Source organism: Cyprinodon tularosa, unplaced genomic scaffold, assembly GCF_016077235.1.
Source record: "Cyprinodon tularosa strain WSP-4 unplaced genomic scaffold, ASM1607723v1 ctg189, whole genome shotgun sequence".
Taxonomy (NCBI): domain Eukaryota; kingdom Metazoa; phylum Chordata; class Actinopteri; order Cyprinodontiformes; family Cyprinodontidae; genus Cyprinodon; species Cyprinodon tularosa.
This window is the reverse complement of record NW_024038669.1, coordinates 2,075,256-2,088,098: the sequence shown is the minus strand read 5'-3', so window position 1 is coordinate 2,088,098 and position 12,843 is coordinate 2,075,256. Positions and strand designations below refer to the sequence as shown.

Below are 12,843 nucleotides of genomic sequence, written 5' to 3'. Positions count from 1 at the left end.
TCTGGTGCTGCATGTGATGAGCCGATAACCTGGTCTTATGAGTCTTTGGCTTTCAGCTCTGGTTGAGCTAAAGACCAAAAACAGGATGAACTTTGACTCTGGCCTGAAGGTTACCGAGTCACAAACTCCAGACTTCTTGGCTCTTCCCAGGAATCAACAAGTGCTCAGTTCTTCTATTCATTCAATTGAAAACTGAAAGCTTTACTTTGTCCTTCGTTTTCACAAAGCACAATAAATATTTTAGTGTTTAGCTACTGATGGATCAAAAAGAGTCATTTTATAAACTTGAATGCTTTTAAAAGGTTGATATGTTGAAGAAAAAAGAAACCAATTAAATTAAGTCGTTAACGACCTCGATGTCTGTTTTATAGGTTCAATTTGAGGAAGATGAAGTTGGTTTTTATCAGGTGAGATTTTGTTGGCAGCTCAGTGAATCTGACTTCCTGACTCTGATTGTGACTCTTAACTGTAATCTGTTGGAGATTTTTCATATTTCCCCTTCATTAACACACTAAAGCACTTTTCATGTTTAAATGCAGTGTAATTAACAAGACATAAGTAAACATTATGATTACAGAAAAAATGACATTCTGCTGGCTCTTTTTAATTCATAAAACGCACAAATCAAATAGTGTTTTATGCATCGTTTGTTGTGGAAGCTTGAAATCTTGATTTCGTAGCTTGGCTTTCAAACACTTGGATCGTCAGAAAAAAGACAAACAAAAGGCCTGATTAATATGATTGGAATCACGTTAAATTAGCTAAGCATATGTGCAGCTGTCAGTTCTGAGAGATTTTTGAATAATATGCTGATTATAATCACAGATGTTGAAATATTCACACAATAATAAGTGATGCAGTCTAAACAAAATGGGTGCATAATAACAGCATAAAAAAAACAAGCAAAACCTGATGAGGACTGTTCACCTTTCAGATTTTGCTTGTTGTTTGCAGAGAGACGGTCATGGTGAGCAGCAGGCTGACTTTGCTTTCTGTTCAACAAATATTAATAGGCTTTTTATAATAATCGTATCTGTTTTTAACATTGGTCCTTTTTTTAAGCAGAGCCAAAAATTATACTTTGACTAATATAATTATCATTCCACTGATCATATTTACTGCAAGGCTGACTTTGGTAGCAGAGGGGTGGAGACTCTATCTGTAGGATAATGTTTCCCACCCCATGCATGAAGCTGTTGCAGAACTCATATCTTAACCTGCAGATTTACCGGTACTAGTGGTTTTTAAAAGTAGAATGGGAGGCAGATATTTTAGTTATAAGGCTCCTCTCCTGTGGAAAAAACTACCAGTTTAAGGCTAGGCTTAAAACTTTCCTTTTTGAAAAAGCTTATAGTTATCCTGAACTGGCTCTATACTTATAACCTGACTCCGCCAGATGGATTTGCTCCGCATATCCATCTGGAAACCTTCCGTAGAAGTAATTTTGGGAAGGGGCGAAAATACTGGTTAGCTGATTGGCCTATGTTGGTGATAGACGGGCCAAATAAACCAATCAGATCAACGAAGCATATGACGTACTAACAGAGCGATGACGAAGAGGAGCCAATTGATAGATCAAACTCTTGCCCAAACCAGTCGGGAGAAGAGCAAAAACATCTTTTCCTCTGAGAAAAGCCTCCAGAGCAGTGTTTTGCTCTTCTTTCAGGGAAGAAATACTCTGTAATTCTGACAAAACTTGCTCGATAGCCACGCTAACGCTAGTTTCATCGGCTGAAGCCGCCATGTTCTTTAGAGTGAACTGTCGCGCTTCTCGTTGCGTCACACCTCAACCCGCCTCAAAGCCAACGCTGATTGGACATTCGTTTGATGAACGGCTCCAAATTTTCTTTAACGGAAAGTAGCCAGACTGATCTGCGAGTGAAACCTTGAAAGCTTGCGAGATCAGGATGGTCTCACGAGGCTACTATAGTTATGCTGCTATAGGCTTAGGGCGTTTCTCAATATGCGTTCTTGAGCGTTCTCGTGTACTCGTGACACGTCATCAGTCTCAGCCCGAGTACCGTTCCAATTCTCAAGAACGCCAGATCGAGAACGCATCAAATCCCCGGATGTTGTTCTCGCCCCGCCCTCTTTATCGAGCATGCATCAAATCCCCGGATGTTGTTCTCACCCCGCCCTCTTTATCGAGCATGCATCAGAGCAGACTTGTGCGTTCTTCAGACTGACCGCTTCCCCAGAATGCCCCGCGGCCGCAGCTTGATTGGAGACAGCGCTCACAGTGTTAAGTTAAACATTCCCTTTTCTGCTGCTGTTGTTCTTCAAAAGTACGTTTTGAAATCGTTTGAGGCGATAACATTATACATTGAAGCCTCCCTGTGTGGCCTGTTTACAGAGTTAGTGCGAAATTTTAAAAAAAAGTCAGACGTTGAGCGGACCAGAGTGACCAGCAGACCAGCCAGGGCTAAATTTACCCCGTCTGTAGTGCACTTCTCTCGGTCTAGTTACGTGTGAACTACCGCTCGTTCTGATGGCGGTTTTTTGCGGTTCGGTAATTTTTTTTACTGTTTTTTAAGCTTTAGAAATTAAAAATATTGTTTTCAAAATGTTTTGTGTAGGGAATAAATAGTTTTGACTGTTAAAGAAATGCTAAACAACGTTGCCTGTGATGACGTCACGAGTAGGCTTCTGCTCCAATACACATACGTGCTTGCGTGCTCGCGTTCTCGTCAAGTCCGATCTTCCTGCGTTCTCCCTAAGAACGAATTGAGAAACGGCCTTAGACTGCTGGAGGACATAGGGACTCCTTTTCATCACTCTGCTTCATTCTATCTCCATTCTGCAGTATTTAGTTCAATCTCTAACGTCATGCCAACATGTTCAGACTAGTGGACAACAGATCTTTATACATTAAAACATCTGTATTATGAATAAAACTGCAGCAAAATTCTAAGTTCCTTAAACTTCACTGTATTCGATTTATTACCGTAATAACAGTATGGTTGAAGTACCTGCTGATAACTGTTTCATCACCATTTCTTGGTTGTCTCATGAGTCAGTTTACACACTGAATCTTCCAGCAACAGCCCCTCTATGATCCCAGGAAAATGAATGAATTTTATCATGAATTATCATGAATACACCCCCCCCAACCCTAATGTTATTTAATCCACAGGAAATGAATCATTGACTAGTAAATTAATTTACAGTATTGGATTTTTGAGTTTGTTTCCAGCAGTTTTTCTGTAATTTGTCAGCAGGTGGGAGGAAATAATGAGAAAATATTGGTTCTGTGCTTCAGAAATTTAAAATCCATAAGTCTTAATGATTTGGACCCACTTGTTTATATAAGAGGCCTTTAATAGAATCAGGGAATATTTAGTCTTATATTAATTGCTTAGAAGTAGAGATTCCTGATCAGTGCAGAAGCACAAAGTTTAACAATCAAAACCCTCATTGAAAAAATGTATAACACAGCTTCCCTCTGCAGAAACGTTCTGTTTACCTTTATGGCCTTCTGAATGTTGATGCAGGACTCCCGGATGGTGCAGAGCAGGTTGTTGAAGCGGCCCATCTCCTGCACCAGCACTGTGTTCATGCTCTGCTGGTAGCTGGTGGGAAAGCGCCTCAGCACAGCTTCCAAGTCAAAGTCTGCAGGCAGCTTGCTCAGGATATCGGCCGCCACTTCAAACACCATGTCGTCGGAGGATTTGGCGTCTCTGCCTGCAGAGCGGGACTGATCAGAGACACAGAGCGCCTTATCAGAAGATGGTGGCTTCTCATTAAAGTGACAGCTCGTGGCTTTTTGGAGAAAACCATCATTTGATGCCTCTCCCGTGTCAAATCGTGAATTCCTTTTCAGAGTATCTGATGTTAAAAAAGGTCAAAGTTCTTTCATCGTGTTGATGAGTGATTTAAACTTAGCTAAAAAGGAACAGGGTGACAGTAATTCTAACTTTATTTTTCTTTATTTGCAGCTGGAGCTGCAGCTCCGGCAGGAATAAAATGTTAGAATCTAATCATACACCAGAAGCTGAAGAGCTTCACAACATTTTTCGTCCAATTTCTTCCCACACGCCAATTTGACACACTCTCATCAACGATTCTGAGGCTCATTCATGCTGATAATTATTCACTCCTATCTCTGATTCTTCCGCTTTCCTCTCACTCTGACTTGCACCATTCACCTACACCATGTTCAGCCAGCGGTAATGGATAATCATTGGCTAATGGTGCCAGGTTACAGTAGGAGAATGATAAATAGCTGTCTCATTCCAGTTTAAGTGTGTCCCTGTTTATCGATCATTGAGACTGATGAGAGCGTATTAGATGCTAATGAAGTCCACACATGACTGACGTCGATATTAATCTTGTTGAATGGAATTAACAGGGATAAATCCCAGAGTCTGTGGAGCTCTAAATTTAACTTTAAATGTAGAAGTCACCAAGCGTGCGGAGATAATTGTCTATTTATCTGTTGCACCAAATGTCTGTAGCTTTGGAAATAAACTGTTGACAGTATGTGCAGAGCTGAGAAACAAACACTAGCAGCTTTGGACTGGAAATATGTGAATGTAGAAATAAATGGGATAGAACTGTGCAGGAGGAGCAGCAGCGCCTCTTTCATCTTCAAGCAGGTGTTAATGTGAAATCCTTTAAATGTGATTTGCAGCAGCAATGAAAGGTAAGATGTAGGACAAGCCAAGCCAGAGTTACTGTTCAGAGCTGTGGTATCATGATGTGGGATCACACAGGTCCAACGAGATCTCAGGGGAAGGCTACATCCTGGGGGAGGAAAATATTTTAGTTCTAGAACAAAACTCTTTATTTAAAGCTGAAATATTAATGTGAAATTTATGGATTGTTAGGATGAATCTTTATCATTCATCATTTTATTAAAAGATAGTTTTTCCCTCTAATTAATTAATAACTTTGGGTTAGTGTTGCAATGCTGCCATCGTCCACTGGAGGGTGCTGCTCCTTCTTAAACAGTCTCACTGGACATAAATTGTAGCAGAAACTTTAAGTTTCGGGGATTGATGGCCTAGTGGTTAGAGCATTGAGCTTGGGTCTCAGGGGTTGTGAGTTAAAGACCCACAGACTGCCACTTTGGGTCCCTGAGCAAGACCCTTAACCATTTATAGGGCACTCAGTGAAATACTTTGATCTATAAAGGGTATGCAAGTGATGAAAAGCCCACTGCTCCCCAAGGGGATGGGTTTAATGCAGAGTTTGTTTTGTTGCTCTGCACTTGTGACTGTATACTGAAAATAAAAGTAGAAAAAAAGATTCACTTCCATACAGAAACCCCACATTCATATCTTCAGGTAACACAGAGTACATGTCAGACTTAATAATATTACTTTAGCGATAGTTTCAAGGTGTTGCTTTATTGTATGTCTCGTACCATGTCTTTCGGTTGTGCTGTTCTTTTTTCATCTCGTTACAGGTGATGAAGCAGACTGAAAATGTTTTGTCATTGTCTCCTTTCTCTTCTTTCTTTTATCTTTTCTCTTTTTTTTCTTTTTTCCTTTTCTTCTTCTGTTTTTCTGCTCTATTTACATTGCAGTGTCCGTATAAACTGTAAAACTCCCTGCTTAATTATAATAAAGCAATTTATATGCATGAAACAAGTGGAGCAATATGGCAATTGCCATATTGCTCCACTTGTGAAAGTAAAATCTGTTGGGCTCTTTTTGGCATCAAGACAATTATTCTTATTGCCACATTGCCAGACAGGACACTGTAAAAAAAAAAAAAAAAAAGGTTTACACTGATTAATTGTAACAATAATGTAGAATGACCTTACTGTTATCTCATGAATATTAACAGTGGATTAACTCCTTGTGTTATCACCTAAATAGCGTTTATTTAGCTGCGCTGCATGACGGAGCAGCATCCACTTCCTTGCTGTGCTTAGAAAGCAAGCATGTGTTGATAGGAAAGAAGAGGACATTAAGCAAACAAATTAGAGCTTGGTAAATAAAGACATGCTGGTAATAGAAATGGTAGATGGGAAAGTTTTTGCGAGTTAATGCACATCATAGAGCCAAGTTTTAATGCTGCCCTGAGAACAAAAAAATGTAAAGCTCTGCTAACATCACAAAGTCTCTCCCAGCACTGATTGCTGGATTAGGCCAAAAACAGTTTGTGCCCAGTTGATTAAAATAAAGTGGAAATCAGTTGTTTCTACTGCTCCATGCATTGAAAAAAACTGTTCACTGATGTTCTTACTTAGGAAATTAAACTAAATGAGAAACTAAATTACCAAAGCATAGCAGTTTAACAAAATTACAACAGTTTGAATGTTTAGAATCCAAAACACCATATTTATAATATATATATATATTAATTGGGATTAGCTCAAAAACTGGCTGCTCAGTGGCAGTGGGTAGCACTGCTGCCTTGCAGCAAGAAGGTTTCGGCTTTGGGTCTTTCTGCATGGAGTTTGCATGTTCTCCCTGAGCATGTGTGGGTTCTCTCCGGGTACTCCTGCTTCCTCCCACAGTCCAGAAACATGACCGTTAGGTTAATTTGTTTTCTAAATTCTCCTCTGTGTTTGAATGTTTTTTTTTTTTTTTTTGAAAGAGGACTGACACATTTTTTTAATAACAGTGCAAAATGTAAAAAAATGTTATCATATGATGCAACTTGGATTATAATACATTTTAAGGTAATCATTAAAAGAAAGGTTGTAGTCATGTTTTATTACATTTTGAAGTCAGAATGTATTATATTATTACATAATATGGTGAAACTTTTCTAATTTTATAGCACTTTAGTCAAATTTATATTTTTTGCTTATAATTTAAGCCTCTGGAATCGTTCTAACTTCATATTTAGGGCTCCGTTATTTAAGTAAAACACGTATGTAAGATAATAGCGTTGAATAACGTGATAAGGATGATGATTAATCTGCTGTGGACTCATTTCTTCCCGCTCTATCACAATGTGTCCAACATTCAATGGCTCTAGAATCCCCGCCAATAAAATTATAGAGCAAGAGCTGGCATTGAATGTTATGTTAATCCGTCTAATAAGCACAATTTATTACTGATGTTGAGAATTGGCAAGCATGTCCCTACTAAATTTTCTGTCCTTCAAAATGTTGCACACATTTATGATGTGATGAGGACTGTAATTTGATAAAGTGAGCAGCTTTAGTCAAAGTCCATAAATTTAAATTTAGTTTGACATCAGAGGTTTGGATGGCCTTCCCAGAAGGACTCTGGGTCTGTCTGAGTCCATCTGAATAGGGCAAATCAATAAGGTCTCTTAAGCTAAAGCAGAGGTGCGTCAGTGGTCACCATGATAAGCGCTGTCCGAGTAGTGTTGGCAGTGAGGAAGGAGGTAGGAAAAGGAAGCAGGATGCGTCTATTGATTATTAATTTAGCAAAGGGACATCCTGACATTCCTATCTGGAGCTTAGAGGCCTTCCAGCCTCCCTCCATCCTTTGCCTTACAGGCTGTTTAGGTATAGCCAGCCTCACAGAGCTTAACAAAAACACGTTTCTAAGCCTCATTTATAGAAAATATATGTGAAATTAGATTTTCTGAGTTTAGAACATATTTCTGTTTTCATTTGTTGGATATGAGTCAGATTTGATTTAGACACACTTTGCCAACTGTTTAGGCTTCCGTAGGGTCGGCAGGAAGTTCTGTTGCTTTTGGAAAAAATATGAGAATAAAAAGGAGCAATGGCGGAGCTTTACGGTTGTTTTACTGTTGGCGTTGCAGAAAAGTCATCATAACATGTAAAAACAGTCTCCTCTCCTTTATTTCACAGAGAAAGAATATAAGAAGGTAAAACTGAAAATTCCGATCCTACATCATTATTTCTTGGGTTATCGAGTGACACATGCAAATCTATTCACCTTTATAAGGTATACATCTGCTTTTCTGTCTCCTGAGGACAATAAGCGTTGATCTGCCCTGATTCAGCACAGCACTCTGGAGTTCCTTTTCTTTCAACAGAACGATTCTTACTGTTGATTCCATCGAAGGTGAGGAACGAGTAGCTGAACTTTGCACAGTTTAGATAGCATGGCCAGCCAGACTGATATGATGTATACACTCACTGGCCACTTTATTAGGTACCCCATGCTAGTAACGGGTTGGACCCCCTTTTGCCTTCAGAACTGCCTCAATTCTTGGTGGCATAGATTCAACAAGGTGCTGGAAGCATTCCTCAGGGAGTTTGGTCCATATTGACATGATGGCATCACACAGTTGCCGCAGATTTGTCGGCTGCACATCCATGATGCGAATCTCCCGTTCCACCACATCCCAAAGATGCTCTATTGGATTGAGATCTGGTGACTGTGGAGGCCATTTCAGTACAGTGAACTCATTGTCATGTTCAAGAAACCAGTCTGAGATGATTCCAGCTTTATGACATGGCGCATTATCCTGCTGAAAGTAGCCATCAGAAGTTGGGTACATTGTGGTCATAAAGGGATGGACATGGTCAGCAACAATACTCAGGTAGGCTGTGGCGTTGTAACGATGCTCAATTGGTACCAAGGGGCCCAAAGAGTGCCAAGAAAATATTCCCCACACCATGACACCACCACCACCAGCCTGAACCGTTGATACAAGGCAGGATGGATCCATGCTTTCATGTTGTAGACGCCAAATTCTGACCCTACCATCCAAATGTCGCAGCAGAAATCGAGACTCATCAGACCGGGCAACGTTTTTCCAATCTTCTATCGTCCAATTTCGATGAGCTTGTGCAAATTGTAGCCTCAGTTTCCTGTTCTTAGCTGAAAGGAGTGGCACCCGGTGTGGTCTTCTGCTGCTGTAGCCCATCTGCCTCAAAGTTCGACGTACTGTGCGTTCAGAGATGCTCTTCTGCCCACCTTGGTTGTAACGGGTGGTTATTTGAGTCACTGTTGCCCTTCTATCAGCTCGAACCAGTCTGGCCATTCTCCTCTGACCTCTGGCATCAACAAGGCATTTCCGCCCACAGAACTGCCGCTCACTGGATGTTTTTTTCTTTTTCGGACCATTCTCTGTAAACCCTAGAGATGGTTGTGCGTGAAAATCCCAGTTGATCAGCAGTTTCTGAAATACTCAGACCAGCCCTTCTGGCACCAACAATCATGCCACGTTCAAAGTCTCTCAAATCACCTTTCTTCCCCATACTGATGCTCGCTTTGAACTGCAGGAGATTGTCTTGACCATGTCTACATGCCTAAATGCACTGAGTTGCCGCCATGTGATTGGCTGCTTAGAAATTAAGTGTTAACGAGCAGTTGGACAGGTGTACCTAATAAAGTGGCCGGTGAGTGTATATGCCATTTCTGTCTGGTAAAGAACTGTTAGAGCTCGATTTCAAAGGCGGGACTAAAAGGTCGGCCTGATCAGGTTAGAACCAATCAGATAACTACAGATGTGATGCAAAAACTCAATGTGACATGCTCTGTTTTTTTACATTTTGTCAAGCCGTAAATAGCAACTACTTTCTTTTTCTTTATTTATTTTTTTTATTTTATAAAAGAAAAATAATAATAATAATAATAATAATAATAATAAAAAAATAATAATTAAAAAATAAAACTACGTCCTTTTTAAAAGAAATAACACAGAAATGATTTAACACTAGATGAATCTCACTTAGGACATCAGAAAAGGATTGCAGTTGCCATCTTGGTGTTTAGACTTAGACTTAATTGTTATTTTTGTACACACAGGGTGTATACAAAACGAAATTTCGTTCAGTACGGCTATCATTTCCATTTCTTAAAGGGATAAAAAGTAAACATGATGATCAAATGTAAACATAAGACTGAGATATGATTTACAGTTTCCCAACATTTAGCGCTTTTTCTTCTTATTATTTTTTTACCTTCATTTTATTCAACATTCAGCAGTCTAATGGCAATGGGGAAGAAGCTGTTGCAGAAACTGCTGGCCCTGCTTCAGATGCTACGAAGCCTCTTCCCAGAGGGAAGCAGGGAGAACAGTCCATGGTGGGGGTGTGAGGGGTCATTGATGATGTCACGGGCTCGGACCACGCAGCGCTGGATTGAAATGTCTTTTTTGGAGGGAAAAGGAGTGCTGATGATCTGGTTTATGCAAGCAGGGAAGCAGAAAGGCGCTGAGAGGGACGCGTCAAACCTGCCACTCTCGCTGTTATTGGCCGGTGTCAACCTCTGTTTACCAGACGGATTTATGTTCCATGTATTTCAGTCTGCTGTTCCAGGCTATAGTTTAGATGGAGACTCTGATGAATTAGAAACTGCTGGAACATCAGCATCATTGTGAAACCAGCCTAGCATCACCATTAAGATACATTAGGATAGAGATCAATAAAGGAGTGCCAGCTCCTATATAAACTAGAGGTGAGTATTGGCATGAGTGTTGCGATTCGATACATGTCGCGATACTTGGGTCACGATACGATATTATCACGATATTGCAGTATCACTATATATTGTCATATTTTCCCCAGCTGTCAAAATCAAATGATGAGATAAAACAGCAAGTGCTGTGTATTTTCATCAGAAAATATTGATTAGGTATTATTATCCATGTTGTTTGGGGTTTTCTTCCACTGTGACTGCCTCAAATACAGATTTGGTGCTGCACGCACAGTTAAAGGGCTCCACAGCGCTTTCTGCCAGAGTGGGGGTGCAGAGGTAGCCCATTTTCCCATCAATGTTTCATGTAACCATTTTTTTTCTTTTTTAAATCGATACTAAGAAGTGAAAGATCGATATTATAATGGGCACCAAAACGATTATTTCCCACACCCCTAATATAAACAACAAAAAATGGTGGAAAAAATGAATGGAAGAATGTTTCGACTCAAGTTAAAGGAATAGTACACCCAAAACATGATTAGCCTTCATTTTCTACTCACCCCCATGCTGAACAACACTCTGGAGTACTTTTTTGATATCTCAAATGCATCTGGAGATCTGGGAGGCTTCTTGCTGTCTGCTGACATTCAAATAATGGAGGTCTATGGTGCCCGAGGCAGAAAGGTCCATAAAAGTCCACAAAAAACGTGTCAATATTCCTCCATACTGCTCGTCCAATGTATTCCAAGTGTCCTGAGTGGGTAGCGTCCATAATTTACTCGAAACGAAGTCATTTAGAATGTTCTTAGAGCATAAACAGTAGTGTATAGGATTTCCTAAAAGCGCGTTCACGAGTCTACGGAAACCGCGGCAGACCAAACCAGATGAAAGTGCGCATTCAGCTCGGCAAAGAACTCATGCTCTTCCTCAACACTGAAGTCCTCAGACATTTTTCTTTCGTTGTTTCTTTCTTTGAACAGGTAAACAGCACATTTCTTCTTCTACGCTTGCATTATCGGCAGAGCAGACGCTGAATGCGCACTTTCATCTGGTTTGGTCTGCCGCGGTTTCCGTAGCGTCGTGAACGTGCTTTCAGGAAATCCTATACACTACTGTTTATGCTCTAAAAACATTCTAAATGACTTCGTTTCGAGTAAATTCTGGACGCTACCCACTCAGGACACTTGGAATACATTGGACGAGCAGTATGGAGGAATATTGACACGTTTTTTGTGGACTTTTGTGGACCTTTCTGCCTCGGGCGCCATAGACCTCCATTATTTGAATGTCAGCACACAGCAAGAAGCCTCCCAGATCTCCAGATGCATTTGAGATATCAAAAAAGTACTCCAGAGTGTTGTTCAGCATGGGGGTGAGTAGAAAATGAAGGCTAATCATGTTTTGGGTGCACTATTCCTTTAAGGCTTTCATACCAATGGAAACTGCAACAAACTAAAAACTGAATTCAAGTTTCCACCATAGTAGTGACTCAGAGTTAGACAACATTTATTGTCATTTTGTACCCACAGAGTTTATACAAAACGTACAGCTCTCATGACATTTCCATTTTCTTAAAGTGCAGCAGTGATCAAATGTAAACATTCATACTTCTTGTTTGAAATTGGTAAAGTCTGCCTCTGGAATACTAAAGCTTTAATTTCAAACATGTTAAAAACATGTTCAAGAAGTAAAAAAACTCATAAACTAAGACTAAAAGCTAAACTGGCCATGTCCTGTACAAAACTCCACTGCCAGATGCTTTTTTCCATCTATCAAAAGGATGTGATGATACATTTTATATAAACTGCATTAGATTTCCAGCTCATGCTCAGGTGTTGAACTCACAAACCTTAGATTTAATAATGCTGCTTTGCATACTTGGTGGGTGATGAAACGTTCATCAAGCCCTGATGGTTCAGCTTTGGGTGTGTCGTTACCTGTGTGAGCAGGATGCTGTCAAACAGATGCTGCGTCTCGGCCTGGTCCTTGGCGATGTCTACGTTGGCGTTCATGCCAAAGATCTCCGGTGACGGGTTGAGAGGAAGTGACTTTGTAAACTCTAAGTAGCTGTTGTACTGCAACAGAGACGGGAGGCGGGGCAGGGGGTTAACTAAGAGGAGACATTTTAATGCAACATCAGAAAACATCTGCAGTAATAACCCTCTCTGAAAAACAACTGCGCTCCTAAGATTGCTGACATTTGTTTTAATGAATATGTAAATGTGACTTCATGAATAAAAGATGGGATTGGAGGGGGGTGAAGCGCCGCAGAACAAAATGCCAAATAAAATGGTGCTCGCCGTAGACTGCGCTGTGTTAACAGATCCATCAGCCCTCAGTGACAGAGGCTGCCTGCTGTGCCTTATTACACACATTTTATCTGCTGATGACTTTTTAAAGGTGGCTCATCAACAGTTTGGGCGAACTCTGGGTCAGGGACTACGGCTGTTTGAAAAACTCCAGACTTTTATTGAGTTTTTTAAAGCTCAGGCAGAGCTTAGTTTACCTGATGGTCATTAGCTGATTATCTAACATGTCTACTGTGGCTCTACACTCCTCTGTTTAAGCATAAGTAAAG

General features: G+C 40.3%; 1 protein-coding gene across 1 annotated transcript in view; it reads right to left on the bottom strand.

The window, feature by feature from the left end:
- Positions 1 to 12,843, bottom strand: part of dnah7 (dynein, axonemal, heavy chain 7) — a 132,523-nt gene that overhangs the window by 14,834 nt on the left and 104,846 nt on the right. The window contains exons 58-59 of the mRNA XM_038282877.1: positions 12,203 to 12,340; positions 3,464 to 3,694 (exon numbers count right to left, since the gene is read on the bottom strand). Of these exons, the coding sequence (XP_038138805.1) occupies positions 3,464 to 3,694; positions 12,203 to 12,340 (369 nt within the window). The remainder of the gene's footprint in view (positions 1 to 3,463; positions 3,695 to 12,202; positions 12,341 to 12,843) is intronic.